Genomic DNA, 16,012 nt, shown 5'->3' with positions numbered 1-16,012 from the left:
ACAGTGCTGACACCTGAACCTTCAAAGATCCTAGACGAAGGCCTGCTGATAAACCGGCCTGTAGAAAAAGAAGACGACGAGATACCTTGACATCAGACGGGGGTGAACTGCGGCATTCACATAAAGATACGTATGTCTTCCAGATACGATAATAATGTTTTGATGTGACTTCCTTCCGAGCCCTAATCATGGTAGGAATCACACTGGAAAGAATACCCTTCTTACGTAGGATGGCCCTTTCAACAGCCACGCCGTCAAACAAAGCTGCTTTAAGTCCTGATAAACGGACCCTGTAGAAGTAGTAGATCGTCTTGCAGAGGTAGAGGCCACGGATTGTCTATCAACAGATGCCGTAGGCTAGAGTACCACGCTCGTCTGGGCCAATCTGGAGCCACCAGCAACACCTTGGCCCTTTTTCTTTTAATTCTTTGAAGCAGACGAGGAAGAGGCGGAATTGGAGGGAACCGATACACGTAGTGAAACTGCCAAGGCGCTGTCAGTGCATCCACGACCACTGCTTGAGGATCCCTTGTTAGTGAGCCATACAGCGGTAATTGATGGTTCAACCTCGACGCCATGAGATCCGCTTGAGGTTGAAAGTACACAGATATGGATTGCGATCCTTCAAGTTCAGAATGGTTCTCACCGACCCATCTAGTTTTGGAACCACAAACAAGCTGGAGTAAAAACCCTGACCCCGCTGATGGTTCGGAACATTCACTACCACTCGAGACAACAGAAGCCTGTCTATTGCCCCCTGAATCACAACCAGTCTTTCTGCTGACAGTGGTAACCCGGTTGTGAAAAAGCGGTGCAGTGTGCATGGGGAGGAACATGTTTTTCTTTATTTTCACTTGCTATATTTAAAAACAATACTCTCCTGTTTTAAACGCAGAAAGATTGCACCTACTTGTAGTACACCAGTGTATTGAGTGTACAGTGCCTTAATATGGGCTTCTAACAAGCTCTGCTTGGAGTCTACATAAATTATCTACACGGGTCAACCTTTGACAGAGTATAGTATTTTAACTCATGACTGTTCTGAAAGCTTTTCTGCACAGATCTTGGAGGATTGATTATTCCTGCTCTTACTGTAAGCAAATCAGTAGTGGAGCCTATACAGACTGCTGGGGGACAGACCTTGCATTTTATGCAATGCATTCCAAGACCAATCCCTGCAAGAAAACTTAAAGTCAACTGCAGCAACGTGAAATAGATAAATATGCAGCATCTCATTTCCAGAGTGTGCACAGATGACGCCAGGACTATGTAAGGCAGGAAAAGCTTTTTCATTAATAGAAGACAATGGGACAGTAGAAGTAATGTAAATTACAGGTCTCTTTGCCCCAGGGAGAATCTCACCTAATGCCATCCACTTTCACTAGATGTGATATACAAAGCGACAGCTCAGAGTTTGTTCTGAGAGATTGCAATCACTTATGACAGCTGCCCAGTGATTTCTGAAGAGCACTACATAACAGAGTTCATTTATGATTGCATCTACTGCAAATAGGTCAGCGGAAACACATGATCACACCTACACTGGGCACAGCTATGTGCAGTCCAGAAACATACCACCAAGGTGGGACCTGACAATGCATATTCATTGCATAACTACTAAGAACTGCATGTCATCACATTTGGGCAGCCGCATCATCAAAGGCGTCTTGGTCACAAATAAACAAAAAAAACAAGCATTAACAGTTTCATAAATACCTTTTCAATTTAACCTTGCAAAATCACCTTTAAAAATAAATATTCCATCTATTGCTCATAAGGACTGTCTGCTTCAGCCGAAAGATTGCCCAATCGCAATCCATGAATACCAGAATGCGCACAATAGGGCTCTATTGCCAGCGCAAAAAAAAAAGACGGTGATGATGGGCAACCCTGTCACATTCCCCAAGTTCAAGGGAAAAAAATGGTACACAAGCGGAGGGGCTGAGTAAAGTAATTTGACCCAACTGAGAAAAATCTGTGCCAACCCAAAGCATTCCATAGTCTCCCAGCGCAAGGGCCACTCCATGGAGTCACAACGTCTTTGCAGGGTCTCTAAGGAGGCTACAGCTGCAGAGGCCCTATCCACCTGGGAATCCGGCAGATGTGTAAATGAACGACAGAGGTTTACAGACTTGTACTGGCCTAGTATAAGTTTATGTATATTGTAAGGATGAGAAGTGTGAGGGAGACGTGGTACAGGCATGGGCAACTCTATATGGGATTTCCCACATGGTTATGAGAGTAAAAGGAAAGTACATACCTGCAGCTATCCCGCCATTCCCGCTGGCAGCCACATCCCACATAGGTTTCTATGGGGGATGCGATGCTGCCGAATTTACCAACACCCGGAATGAGATGCATTCCGAATAATTGCCCCCGCAGCCAACACCCCGGAAATGGCGGCCGTGCGTTTGCAGTCAGCGTGAATGCGCATGCGCAGTAGTGCCGGCAGTTCTCTGGGCACATCTCAGGGACTGGCTCCTTTTGGAGTCTCTGTCCATGTGAGTGCCGGATGGTACATTCCGGCGACAGAATCGCATCTTGCAATGTGACCTTACCGCCCATGATCGCATTGCAATCATTAATAAATGGGGCCCTTAATGTGGTAGGTTTTCTAGTTTAAAATAAATGGTAGGCCTTGTTAGACTACCATATTACTCCTACACGTCGCAAATTGGTTTATTCTAAGTTATCAATATTTTCAATTGCAGAGTTTATTGTGAAACCCTCCAATTAGATACCTGCTTTTTGCCGTTTATTACTGCAAACACAAGAACCACAAAAGTATTTTTTTGTGCAGTCTTGAAAAGTCAAGGAAAAAAAAAAATATGTTTTGCCTATTTTTGTTACATTTCATTTGAAGTGTTAGAAGAGCAGAAAGACACACGGAACAATATTACTAATGATTTGACGCATCGGAACGATAAATCAGCAGTATCGTTCCGTGTGTATTGCTCTATATTGTGCATTGCGCACTCCCATGGGGTCATCAGCCGCATCGCCTGATCTTTTGTACATGCAGAAAGATTAGGCGATGCGGCTGACAATCCCATGCAGCGCTATGTGGCGGGGGACGGCATATCGGGCAGTGGATACTCTTGTGTGTAGGGACCACCCCATATGTCGGCCCTGGGATCACAGGTCACATCGGCGGGCACACATCGTATCGTGTGTACCCACCTTAACTGATTTTTCTGTATATAAACAAGACACAATGTGCGGGTACTCCAAAAAAAAAACCATCAGATGCAAAGGAGTACAAGATAATTATTATTTTCTATTAATCACTTTGAGCCTTTTGCGAAGGTTGTAAATAGCTTACAGACAATCAAATCTCTTTTAAACACTGTGCTGACTTTAAGTGCAGTTTAATAAGAGAAGGGAAAGTCACACGCAGCTCATCAGGGAGACTGAACAGACAACATAGGAAAATTAAGACCGTAGGCACATTCTCTAAAGGAGGTCCCATACTACCCCCAGCATGCTTTGCATCTATACAACGTTCTGTGTTAGACATCTCATCTCCAGTGAAACGAAGGAACATCACCCGCAGGCAGCAGAAAAGGAATAAATGTCCTCCTAGGGAGGACATGAGAATTGTCACATTTGCTTAAGTAAAAGACATATCAAGTAAACGGGTTTATTGGAGGTCCTTCTGTTGTTCTAATTTTTAATGAGGTTTAACTCTTTCATTGACAGAGAAGGAGGATTCACCACCTCAAGAAAATCAAGCCCTGTAATTACTAAAATATATAAGCAAATAAAACAAAATTAAAAATAAGATTTTATCAGCTGAACTGACATCTGTTTAGAGAATGCAGCCTATACATTCTGTAGGAACTAGTGACACCATGGTCACTAAAGCCTCTCACGCCTCAGTGAGGGAAACGATGACCAGTGAAAACAGACTGTATTCTAACGGACACAAAATGGCTGCCTTCACTGCATGCAGGAGGGACAAATACAATGGAATAATATACATACCATAATGACTAGAGCAGAAACATGACAGAAATGTTAAGAACATTTTCTCCTCCACAAAAATAACATATGAAAAGGGGGCACATCAGCGACAAAAGTACAGTACATTGTTTTGAGCAGATCTTGGTACACACACTAACCAAATTGTAGATACTCAGTAAAATAGCCTCGATGCATCCATTGCTCTGCAGGTCTCTGCTGGTGGACAGAGATAGGTAACACCATATTAGTTCTGGCAGGAACTGAAGTGTAAATATCCTCAAGTTCTTCTCTTTGCTGCGGTAAAACTCCAAGAGCTGGTTGCAGATTGGCTCCAGCAACTGTGAATGAAAACATGCATCACGTACATCACTGAAATAGACAAATTTATATTACATACAAGCCTATCTTTATAGTCACCAATCTTTATACGTCTATACATAAAACACACACTGACAAGGGAATGATGATAGAACAGATTGTAAAACAGTAATCATTTAATGGGGGTTTCAGACTATAGATTGACAGTAAAGAGGTCGACAATGCCTAGATAGACACCAGATGTTAGACAGTCAATAGGTCGCCTGGGACAAAAGGTTGACACACTAAAGGGCAACATGTAAGAATGTCGACAGGTACAAATGGTAGACAGGGTCAAAAAAAATAAAAAAATAAATCGCCGTGAAAATGGTCGGCACATGATTGATTTTTTTTTTACATTTTTTTTTTTTTTAAGGGTTAGGCACTTACTGGAGGGTTAGGGTTAGGCACTAAAAGGGATGGTTATGGTCAGTCACCTACCCCGACAGTTCGGTACTAAGGGGAGGGTTAGGGTGAAGAATAGGGCTATATTTTTTTTAAATCATGTCGACCATTTTTGTGTTGACCACCTTTAGTGTGTCAACCTTTTGTCCCAGTCGGCCTATTGACTGACTAATATCTAGTGTATATCTAGACACTGTTGACCTTTTTACTGTCTATCTATCTGTTAATCCACATGGCAATGGCAACCTCAACTGTATGGAACAAAAACAAAAAATGCACAAACTAACCTCCTATGGTAATACTGGAAACTAAAACGTTTTTATGTTTAGGCACTGTGGTCCTTATGCTCCCAAAGGTGTTAGTTTCATTTCAAACTCAACTTTATTATTAATAATAATAATGTATTTATATAGCATTTTTCTCCTAAATGACTCAAAGTGCTTTATAATTTGCCTTTACAGCACAAAATACAAAACAAGCATAACAAGGAACACTAGTGAGATGCTTGGGTGAACAGGAAAGTCTTGAGTCTATTTTTGAAAGATTCTAGAGCGGAGGCCTCTCGAACTGTGTGGGGAAGCAATTTCCATAGAGTCTGAACAACAAAGCTGAAAGCTCGACCCCCAGATGAATTAAGAGGATAGGAATGTCCCTTCCACCAGCCACACGTTAATCACAAGATACTCTTACTAGCTCAAGTGTTAAACTGGGTACACACAGACGATGTCGGCACGATATGTCGTTTCCGGCTGAATCGGAACGATCGGCCACATGGTTCAGTGTGTACATCCAATATGCGCGTTCCCACCGCCGCTTGTGACATCGTCCAGTCAGCCGTGCTACACGTCCGGAAGATATCACAAGTGGGCCCGTGGCAGGTAATGAAGGACGGAACAAGATATTGCTTCGTCGATCATTACCTCCTTCTGATGTGCCATCGTTCATTACCTCGGCCCGGCATACCGGCTGGGTACACATCGCCCAGTGTGTACCCAACTTTAGATCTAGGCATATCTTGGTATCTCTTAATCCTCAATATCTTCCTGCCCTTAGTCACCAATAAAATTAATTACAGAATTCACAAAATGTTACGGAAAAAAGAAAATATCACAATAGGGGCAAACTGCTTTATACAGTTTTAAAAGGGATTAATTTAATAGTTGCACTTACAAAGAATAAAAAAAGTTAAAAGCATGAACATTAATGGATGCAATCATATAGACCCGTATCGGTCAGATATATAAAGTCAGGCATCTCACAACAAACAACCATTTTGAAAAAGGACAAATGGCCTGATGGATTCCTAGGACTTCACTTTACATCTGGATCCTGGGAATCCTGTTGTTTATTGTGATAGATGTATAAAGTCTGACCTATCACAGCAAACAGGATTCCCGGGATCCAGATGTAAAGTGAAGACCTAGGAATCCGTGTGGCCATTTGTCCTATGGTGCTTCCTCCCTGACTCCTACTGAATACTACTTTTTCAAAACGGTTGTTTGTTGTGAGATACCTGACCGGTACGGGTCTATAGGATTGCATCCATGTTCATGCTTTAAACATTTGTAAATGCAACTACTAAATAACCCTTTTTTAAATAATACAAAGCAGCATGTCACTACTGTGATATTTTATTTTTTTCATTGGTCTTTTGGCAATTTCTGGAGTAAGTTTTATTGGTGACTAAAGGGAGGACGATTTTGAAGATTAAGAGATACCGAGATATGCCTATATGTAACACGTGAGTTAGTAAGAGTATCTACAGATTATCATATGTCGCTGGTTGAAGGGACAATCCTATTACCATATTTTTGGTGGAAGATACACCATCATCTTAATTATTGTTGACACAAGGGTGTGTTGTGCTTTTTTGTATTACACGATGTTGTTTTTTCTGTTTTTGTTTTTATACACACGTTGTGAATTTGAAACTTATCCCAAAAGCTGGTACGTGTAGTTCTACAACAGATATAGAAAGCACTGTTTTCCAAACACAGCATTAAAAACCACAAAACATATTCAAATACAGTATATATTTGACAATACACCCGCATCAAAGCATTTTCAAGGCAACTCCCAGCCATAGGCGATATGTACAATAAACTGTGCATAAGCCATCATGCCATACCTACATTATCCACAGAGCACATATAAAAAACACCATATAGTGATGTGGTAGCTGCTCTGTTTGGAAAAGTGCTAAAAATCAATGAGAGTGTTCTCTACAAGCAGGCTGTCCAACATAAAACGTGTTCTTCATGCAAGTAAAATGCTCAATATGAGCTGGCTGGGTGGGTTGCTAGGCTGCGGCACTGATGTAAAGTACCACCTACACCTTCAAAGAAAACAAACATCTTATGAATCATCATCATCGCTTGCTGCCATTTCCCTCTCTCCATCATAACATTAAACATCACTGGTGTATTTGAACTTGGATAGCTCATGCTTTCAAAATTGCTTAAGTGAGCATCCATCCATCATTACATCACAGCATGAACTAACATCATCAGTAATGGCACAGACCCAGCCTTCCTGCTAGGGCTGAATATAGAACATATATATATATTTGCATTGGATAAACATTTAAGGCAAATTAATTCACCACTATTCATGGCAGCATGGAGTGTGGGCATTTACTGGGCCCACTTACAAGGAGTTGCCTACTTTAATTGTAAACGTTTTTAAAGTAAGATGAATATTTACTAGTCCCTGCTGGTGAGAGTTAGGGCAGGGGGAACATTTACGTACAGGTAAAACACTGTTACGTAAATGTAAAACATTGGGAAAGGTAGACACTGGCCAGCATGTAAGCCGGAAGTACATTTGAAACATCTATGGGTGGAGAGGGTGTGAAACGCGTCGTACATATGCAGTGGGTGGGATTGGCAGCACAATGTTATTTTGCACCTACGCCCAATAGTTTTTATTATAGTATACTATAGAAATGCTACTGCCCGCACATACAGACATTGTCAATTCAGTATCAGTTGAAGAAACATTGTAAGACTAACAGGCATTGGATTACAAACGGAAAACGAAGTGATTTAAAAATCAGACATGATCCACAAATGCACGAAAGCAATGTAATTCATGCATATGGACATATCCAATGTTCCCGCTAGGGTGTATTAGCGGGGCGCCGGGCCCTGCCCGATTTTAAAAGGACAGCCTGCCCTAGTATAATTATACTTTAATTTAAAGACGCCATACAATTTCCTCAGCGCCGTAAAAGCAATATACAAGTACCAGTGAAAACAGACAAATCAAATGTACTGTACGTGTAATCTGACATAATATTGGAACAAAACAAAAGCAAGAAACCAAATAACTAGGTAGGACATGGATGGGAGCGATGGTTGGGAGACTCCCTATATCCAGACGGGCATGGGACGGCGAGTCAGGGGGCGTGGACTGCAGTTCAGCACTCAATGAGACTGTACCCAATGAAAGGCAAGCACAGAGACTGAGTCAATGAAGCAGACATGTAGCAATGTAAGAAAGGATAGTGTGGGGGAGGAAAAATTAGGGAAGAAAGTCCTGTCCTTGAGAGCTTATATGGTAAGGGGGTGGTTGCACAAGAGGAGAGAGAATATGGAAGGGTTATGGTAAGAGAGCAGAGTTGAGATTTAGTAGGAGGGATGGTAGGCATTGGTGAAAAGGTAAGTTTAGAGTGAACATTCAGGGATTGGGAGACTGGTAGAAAGTCTCATATGACATGGAAGAGAGTTCCAGAAGAGGGGGGCAGATCAGGAGAAGTGTTAGAGTCAGGCATCAGAGAAGGTGAGGGGAGTTGAGGCAGCAGTCCGAGGAAAAACAGAGCCTGCGGCAGTGTGGACAGAGATGTAGGAGGGCGCAGAGTTATTAAGTATGGGTTAAGAGTTTGAACTGGTTTCTGAGGGGGACAGGGCGTCAGGAAACAAGTTGCAGAGAGGAAGCTGACACAGAGTTTTAGAGAGGAATATTAGACGTTCAGCAGCATTCATGATGAAGTGGGAAAGGCAAGTGAGGAAGAGGCCAGAGAGAGGATTACGATAGTGGAGCCGAGAGATGAGTGCATTGACAAAGGTTTTGCAGGCATGAGAAAGAGCTTGATCTTAGAAATGTTGAGGAGGTAGTAGTGACACGAGTGACATCTATATGTTAATAGCAGCAGGCCGAATGAGATATTTCTATGATGCCGGACACATCCTATACCAAATTAAAAGGTCTTGGTCCATAGAGTTGCAGAAAAATATTGGCGTTGTAATTGGTTGCTTTGTTTCGGAGTATGGTGGCAAATCGTCCACCTGCCATTTACGATGCAACACTATTGTGCTCTGGAAAATGTGACAGTTGGTGAACTCTCCTCGTGCACCTGCCGGATGACCTGGAACAAGTGACCTGCTGGGCAGTCTGGAAACTGACAGATATTTGCAGCCACATTTATCAGCGAGTCTTGCAGGGACCTCAAACACCAACTGCTGTGTTATTTCATTAGTTCACTTCACCTTGCATTGTATACACCAAACATGCCTAGAGGCCAGCCTTAAGGACGTCAACATGGTGTAACCCTTATAGGTTGCCCAGAGTGCGCAGTTCAAATGTGAAATGTCACAGAATGCAAGAGAGGATGGGGCTCTGGTAGGGGAAAAGATGGTGAATTCTGTTATGGACAAGTTTAGTTTGAGAAATCGCTGACACATCCAGGAGAGGCAGATCGAGGACTGGGGGAGAGAGAGATATGAGGGCAGGATAGGTCTATTTTGTGTCGCATCAGCTTAAAAGATGGAGAGCAAAGGAACTGATATGAGTTTACCGAGAGATGAGGTGCTCAGTGGAAAACGGAGGAGACCAAGGAAAAAAATAAAAAAATAAAAATTGAAGCTCTGTCAAAAAAGATAGTATAGAATTACAAGTTATAATAATGGGATTTTTATTTTCCCCCTCTGTTGGCGACATAGGCTAATGTATAGAGTATGACACATGATCAGGGCAGACCTTTATTAAAGGGGGGGACGGGGACACATAAAAGAATGCTTATTTGAATGGCAGTTTTCTGGGGGGCAGGACAAAAAAATAGAAAGTTCCTTTGTCTCTATAGAAAATACACTATTTCCTGTTAGCTACTGGAAATCTCAAGCTGCTAACCAGCGCATTACTCACTATAAAAATGTAACTTATCGAATGAACAATAAATCCAAACAGAACATTATTAGTCACATCTGGCTGCAAACTGTAAAAATATACATAAAACCCACTAAAACCTACTAAAGGTTTAACTATAGTCTCAGGTTTATAAGGCAAATTAATTTATTACAACTATACAAATATTACATTATATAAGTTATTGAATGTACACTAAGGAGTATACAGTATTTACTAAAGTGTGGGTTTATAGAAGTGGAGATGTACCCCTTAGAAACCAATCAGATTCTAGCTATTATCTTCTAGAAGGTGCTAGATAAATAAGTAGGTATCTGATTTGTTGCTATGGGCAACATCTCCACTTCTATAAAGCTACACTTTAGTAAAGATACCCCTAAAAGTCTGTTTGTGCTACTTACCTCACTCTGAGGATTCTGAATCACTTCATACAGTGCAGATGCCAAAGAACTCTTCTCCTTCAAACTTGCAGCATAACTTGTAATTGATGCCTCAGGCAGCGTCTGAGAACAAAACATGGTCTGTAAGACACAGTTCACTAATCTTCTCCCCCCCTCTAAGGGGTATATTTACTATAGTGCAGGTTTTTAGAAGTGGAGATGTTGCCCATAGCAACCAATCAGGTTGTAGCTATTATCTTCTAGAAGGTGCTGCATAAATGTTAAGTAGAACCTGATTGGTTGTTATGGTTAACATCTCCACTTTAAAAAAACAGCACTTTAGTAACTTTAGTAAATATACCCCTAAGTGCATATGAGGAACTAGTTTATGGATAAGATTTTTAGACATCAGAATAACCACAGGCTTTATGCAAAACGTGCTTTACAAGCTAATCGTAAGCCAATATGAATGGGGATTTCACACGTAGCAGTATCCAGTTCAGGCAGCGTAACAATTTTACTGCATACAAACTTGTGTACATGTATAATATATACTGTAGGTGCAAATTTAAGTGTGCAAAAAATTAAAAAACCCTCAAAGGGAGTGGACGGGCATGTACCTGCCTCACCCAGTACCACTTGGGGGAATAGCTTGCCCCATTAGGAATTTGGACATCACAGGTAAGTTGTATTGTTTATGTGTTGAAAGCATTGGTATCACCCACAATGCTGAAAAGAGTCACTAAATTGAAAATGCAAATTAACCTAATAAGAAATAGCAACTTGTTCTGTTCACAAATATATTGGAGAAGCACGCATAAAAAGAGACTATTTAAACACCAACCAAGATGTATATTTATACTGTACTACTCTGCCAGTCAAACTTTACTAACCCAATAATGCTCATCTCCCTTTTGGAGTTTAAACCATGGCCGAGATTAACTCTTTTTTTGCAACATCAGAACATCCACCTAATGCGGTCATGCATTATGCTGCTATAACTCTCTGCAGGTCTAGATGAGCCCCCAGCATTTCAAATTGCTCCCCTGGGAAGGAGGAATAGGGGTGCAAAGCTACCTATACACTATACAATTATTAGGCCGATTTGCCAACAATCGGGTGATTGACCTCATTTATTTTATAGTATGTATGAACGTTTGTTTCACCAATAAAACGGCTAGAAAACATCCACAATCGCATTCCTTCGATTATCCAATCTGTCAGCCAAGACCGAAAGTCTCGGCTTCAATACCCCGATATCGCGCAGTGTGTTTGCATTCACAATAATCGGCCCATGTTTCCTATGTTCTCCTGTCACTAGGTTATCCTCCTTGTGGGTGGACTTACGCCAAATCAATATGGTGGAAAATCGATCGCTTCTAATAAAAAAATAGATAATGTGTAGCACAAATATTGGGGCTATCAATTTGCCGAAGAATTGCCCCATTTGTCATCCCATTCAAAAAAAAAAATATCAGGACAGTGTGTACCTAGCTTGAAGCATTTCTCATTCTAATGACACCAAGGGCAAAATTTACTAAGCGGCGAGTTCTAAACCCCGGCGGTTTGGTGGTGGTCTGGCGGCGGGTTTGTTATCCGCAGATTTACCAAGGCCAAAACTGCTGCAAAACCGCAGTTAATAGAAATTTTAGAATAGATCAGGGCTGTCATTTAGAAACCGCTGCCAAACTGGCACCAAACCCCCTGGGGTTTAGAACCCGCCACCAAGCCAACGGGGTTTAGAACCCGCCGCTTAGCAAATTTTGCCCCAAGTGATGACTGTACTGTTGTTGGTAAGGGAAAAACGTACTTCTGCTGCTGAGGCTCACTGAAAGTTGTGCACAGTGATAGCAATGGGTGCGGGGGTGTAGATGTTTTGGCACAGTAAAGCAGCAATAACATTTCTTACAGTTTATGTTCACACTCCCTTAAAATATCTAAATTTAGAATATTTAATGCAGCAGTGACAAAGCTACTGTTTAATTAGGCCCCAAAAGGTTACAGAGTCATTCTATAGACTTAATGAGAAGTTTACTACACATAGCACTGATAGGCTTCCCAAACACAGTCTTACCTCAACCATCACTTACGTCTGAAGTATGTTACATTTTGGTTTTAAATACCTTCGCTAATGCTACAAAACGGTTTTACATAGGACAGCTTGTACTGTAGGTTAAAGGTGCATACACACTAGACGATATGCTCCCTGAGCGATATCGTCTAGTGTGTCCCCGGCAGGCTGTGCTCAATGTCGTTCATGACATTGAGCACAGCCGCTGAACGATATCATTAGCGATATCGTTCAGCACCGGGCTCTCTCACCCATTCCCTGACATGCAGCAACCTGATGAGGTCGTCAGGTTGGCCTGCATGTCAGCCCGATGAACGAGGATGACGAACGACCCGCGGGAACGCGCGTCGTCGTCATCGTTCATCTTTTTTGTGTTAAAAATGGACGATAAAGTGGACGACTGAACGATAACGATATCGTTATCGTTCAGTCGTCCACTTTAATCGCCCAGTGTGTACGCACCATTAGTGGGCTGATAAATCCATGACCTAGAGACCTAATGCCCGATGTCCTTAGATGCACTGAACTTCGGTCAGAACACTTTTTTCTTCTATACCAATAATGACAATTATGCCTTGAGATTGCATTGAATGACAAGTCACCTAAAATAATACCACAAAGCATTGTTGTTCTACTGGAAACGTGATCAAATAAAAAAAAAAAATCATGTTTCATTTAATGTGAAAGTCTGAAGACTAATACCATAGAAAATACACAAGTACAGGAAAGCCACGTATTAAATATAGACAGTGACGAAGGTCTTAGAAGGTGAATAGCCTGATACGGAAGTCCTATACTAGCAAATGTTACCTGCAGACTGTACGTAAATAAAAAAAACACACAAACCACACATACATAGGGGGAGACTCAATTACTTGTGAGTTGCCAGCGCGTAGTATTACTGCGGCTGAAGTGCAGCCACAAATTCAATTAGATGCGCCATCGCGTCTGGAATGGAGTTTGACATCCAGCACTTTGGCTCACACCTCATACAGCAAAAGTAAAGCTGGTCACAGGACTATCTAATTGAATTGGTGTCACACTTTAGACACAGTACAGGTTGAGTCTCCCATATCCAAAATGCTTGGGACCAGGGGTATTTTGGATATCGGAATATTCCGTATTTTGGAATAATTGCATATTATATTATAATGAAATGTCTTGGAAATGGGACCCAAATACACATACAGAATGCATTTATGTGTTATATACACCTTATACACACAGCCTGCAGGTCATTTTAGACAATATTTTTTATAATTTTGTGCATCAAAAAAAGTTTGTGTACATACATGAAATTCATTTATGTTTCATATACACCTTATACACACAGCCTGAAGGTTATTTTATACAATCTATTTAATAATTTGTGCCTTGGACAAAGTTTATGTACATTAAACCATCAAAAATCAAAGGTTTCATTATCTCAGTCATGCTGAAAATATTCCGTATTTCGGAATATTTGGATATGGGAGACTCAACCTGTAATACGATGTGCAGGCAATTCACACTTAGTTGTATCTCCCCAATACTGTACATTAGTCACCCAATCCCCAACCATCATGTGTGGATAGAAATAAGTACAGTATATTTCTCAATAGTTACCTTAAACTCTGATAACCATTCCTCCACAGCTCCTTTCTCTGTAGTCAACATCGTCCCACATCTAGTAGTCTCTGCTGCTCATCTACAAGAAGATAGAGAGGAAAACATAAAAATGTTTGAATGAACATTGTTCTAAATTAGGTTGAAAACAAACAAAATTAGGATATTATTGCCTCTAATAACAGTATGTAGTATATTTAAAAAAAAAATGAAGTCTAACTCATGTTAAAGGAAATACACAGTTCCCTCAAATGTGCTGTTCAACTATGCTGGGTTACGATCTCCATGGTGCCTTTCTCAGCCCAGTCACCTTACGCTGCATTTACGATTCCAGCATTATGACTGAGGTTGCAAGCTGGGATAACCATCGCCACTATCGGTCACGATGGTGGACAGCGCTGGCCAGCTGAGTAAGCCTCAGTGGTCGCAGCCCCTGGCCTTGCCACTCCCGGAAAATGGGTCCTTCAAGTCCCCGTTTCTGCGAACGCTGGCCGTCCCCGCCCCCACACCTCCCCTAAATGCCTCTGCCTGCAAGGACCAGTTCTGCACATTTGCCCACATCAACCACCAACTGTGCCCCGCAGTAAAGTCCCCTTCCCCCTTGTGTCCCTCCAGCAGCCTCAGTCTCATCTCCATTCAAATTTGGTGCCCTGCCTGGCAGGCATCCATCGATAGACAGAGGCGCCGTCATTTGAAATCTGGCGCTGTCTTGATCCTGCAGCTGCGTTTCCTGCTTGGCTGTCGGTCCGCAAACTCCAATTGGCTCATAGATAATGCCAGATTCTGCCAGTGAGCCAGCTGTAATCAGCTGGCAGCCTGGCACCAGATCTTCCGACAGGCAAGTCATTATTTACATATAGCATATGTAAATAATGACTTGTAACATTTATCTGGAGACTTCATAGCAATAAATTATAATAAAGCAACCTAAAGATTAAATAAAGTAGATAAACTACAAATTCTGCCCCATAGCTGTTCCACTTTACCTTAAATACCGCTGGCCTATTCAGGGCACAGTGACAGCACTAACGTTGCCAGAGTTACCGGGGTGAATTACAGCAGCTGCACCTCTTCCTGCCTGTCCCTCCAGCCCTAGCTTGTGCTGCTGCTAGTACACAACCCCTCACCGTCGCCTGACATCACAATGCGGGAAACGGCGGCTGTCACAGAGTACAGCTACAGCACATCACCATTATTTTAATTATACAGACAGGGGCAGGGAAGGTGGTGTCCCCTGTCCTGTGTGCGAGCAGCCCGGGGAGCGCAGTAAGCGGGTGCGATCAGCAATTTGCAGTTGCTGCTGCTGACAGGTCATTGCAGGAGACTGATGAAAGATGCACCAGAAGCAGTGCTTGAAGTGGCGGTATACTATACTAAAAAAAAATAAAAAGCAAATTTTAAAAATTCAACAAATAGTAGGAAAAAAAATAGGCTTTTGGGGTACTTTGAGGTGACTATTTTTTTTTAAAAAATATAAAAAAAAGAATTATTTTTCTGAAAAATAAATACTCTAAATTTGGGGTGCATAAAGCAACAGTTGATTTTGGGGTAATTTGAGGCAATTTTTTTTTAGACCCCCCAAAAAATGGCATGTAATTACTGGACTAATAAAGCCAATTGAAAATTCTAATTGCCTAATTAGACATGAGAGTGTGTCCAAAGGGTTCTGCACGGTGTCCCGACATTTTAACCTTAAAATAAAGATTTTCTTTACCATCTCTCACCCTCAGGGAGGAGCGAACAGAACATGCAAGTTTAATCTCACTGGTTCAATGCGAGCTGCTAATTCGATTGCAAAATGAATTCGGGGCACGAATTCGCAGAGAAAACAGCAACTCGCACCTTGCATCTAATTGGATTGACCTCTTTATGGTTATCTTTTATTTTATGTGGCATAACTCTCCTTGCAGTATCTTCATTATAAAGGCATGTCAAAGGTTTGTGCAACAACCCTTCAGGCTCCACTGAAACAATGCCAATCTATTGTCTCCTGTCATGGCATATTTGTATTTTCATTTCACTGTACTATAATCAACCTGCTGCCAGTGTGGTTTTGCCAATTAACATTTCATGTCATAAATTGGTTTTA

The 16,012-nt window shown here is 41.6% G+C and overlaps 1 protein-coding gene across 2 annotated transcripts in view; it reads right to left on the bottom strand.

Annotated features, from left to right (window-relative positions):
- Positions 1 to 16,012, bottom strand: part of HYCC1 (hyccin PI4KA lipid kinase complex subunit 1) — a 123,476-nt gene that overhangs the window by 63,089 nt on the left and 44,375 nt on the right. For both annotated transcript variants that reach the window (XM_088457851.1, XM_088457852.1), the window contains exons 2-4: positions 13,924 to 14,005; positions 10,269 to 10,370; positions 4,122 to 4,301 (exon numbers count right to left, since the gene is read on the bottom strand). In XM_088457851.1, coding sequence (XP_088313977.1) covers positions 4,122 to 4,301; positions 10,269 to 10,370; positions 13,924 to 13,974 — 333 coding nt within the window. In that variant the 5' untranslated portion in view covers positions 13,975 to 14,005. The remainder of the gene's footprint in view (positions 1 to 4,121; positions 4,302 to 10,268; positions 10,371 to 13,923; positions 14,006 to 16,012) is intronic.

The sequence above is a fragment of the Taudactylus pleione genome, unplaced genomic scaffold (genome assembly GCF_031769625.1).
Source record: "Taudactylus pleione unplaced genomic scaffold, aTauple2 ptg000788l, whole genome shotgun sequence".
In the NCBI taxonomy this organism is placed as follows: domain Eukaryota; kingdom Metazoa; phylum Chordata; class Amphibia; order Anura; family Myobatrachidae; genus Taudactylus; species Taudactylus pleione.
Note: the sequence above shows the minus strand (reverse complement) of the source record. Positions and strands in the feature narration are given on the sequence as shown.